We start from the raw sequence: 1245 nt of genomic DNA on the forward strand, positions 1-1245 counted from the left end.
CTGTCATAGCTCAAGTAGTGTAAATTTTAACGATTGTTTATCTGTTCTGTGCAATAAACTATGAGAGACACAGTGCTTGTTGGCTGACATGTGTAAACCAAGATGTATAAAGTAAATTTTTACTTGTAAATTAGGTAATTACTAATTAGTTGAGATTCTATAAACAAAATCTAATTAAACTAAAATCGACTGTTAACTTACCGGATGGTTTTAGTACCGTGGGAATATATGTTGCTCCAAAAGCATCAGTGGGGTATACACCTCCAAGATAGTCCCAAGCTAGAGAAAGACAACGACATTTCAACACGCTATAATTCACTATTCCTTTTGTCTATGATTTATTTTTGGGTGGAGACTATGTTCAATAAATCAACATAGAATGAAATGTAGATTGTAACATGAAATACATTTAGTTTAAGAATGATACATCTAATATTAGTCAAACTCACGGCTGGTTTTAGCGGTAACTGTGGGACTGTACATTCCATCTCCAAGGGTGTTACGGGAAAGGACTCGAAACTCATACTCCGAGCTTGGCTGAAGGTTGTATATGGTAAAAGTGGTGGCTTCATCTGGGTCGACGCGCATAGTTCGCCACGGGCTGTCTCCCTGCTCCGCTGTTCGATACCTAGAGGTTTGAGTCGTTACATTAGATCTTGCGGAAAACAATATAGGACGTCACCTAGTATTTTAAACATCTTATATTTTCATGTTTCGTGTATTCACACTTGATATGATATATCACATTAATGGTAAGAATATCATAGAATTTCCACATGGAATAACAGAAGCGAATAAAGATGTGAAAATGGCTTCCTGAATATAATACTTAACATACTTATATGTGCATCTACAAACAACTTTAAAAACTAGAGAGAAACAAAATAAAAACCATATACTTGCTTTTACACATTTGTGTTTTGACAAAGAAACAGCAACAACAAAAACAGATCCTCTCAATTGTCTATGGAACATTTCTATGCTTATTATATATGTTCAATATAGATATTTTCGACTTATTTAAATCTGGTTAGATAACATAACAAAAGCATGTCTGTCATTCCAAATTCTAATGATTGTTATTTACTTAAGGTTTGTGAACAATAATGTTTGAGTGTCATTTGTGTAGAATTTGTATTTGTCATCTGATGGCGCTTTCTACAGTATTAAAACACACAGGGGCTTATCCATAAAATGAAAGAGATGGAAAACCAGGGCCAGAGTGTGTTCCGCTTACCTTAGACG

The 1245-nt window shown here is 34.6% G+C and overlaps 1 protein-coding gene across 1 annotated transcript in view; it reads right to left on the reverse strand.

Moving 5' to 3' along the window:
• The window catches only part of LOC106461343 (protein turtle-like), a 256105-nt gene that overhangs the window by 19661 nt on the left and 235199 nt on the right, over positions 1-1245 (reverse strand). The window contains exons 10-11 of the mRNA XM_022388224.1: positions 450-628; positions 202-279 (exon numbers count right to left, since the gene is read on the reverse strand). Coding sequence (XP_022243932.1) covers positions 202-279; positions 450-628 — 257 coding nt within the window. The remainder of the gene's footprint in view (positions 1-201; positions 280-449; positions 629-1245) is intronic.

Source organism: Limulus polyphemus, unplaced genomic scaffold (genome assembly GCF_000517525.1).
Source record: "Limulus polyphemus unplaced genomic scaffold, Limulus_polyphemus-2.1.2 Scaffold938, whole genome shotgun sequence".
In the NCBI taxonomy this organism is placed as follows: Eukaryota; Metazoa; Arthropoda; class Merostomata; order Xiphosura; family Limulidae; genus Limulus; species Limulus polyphemus.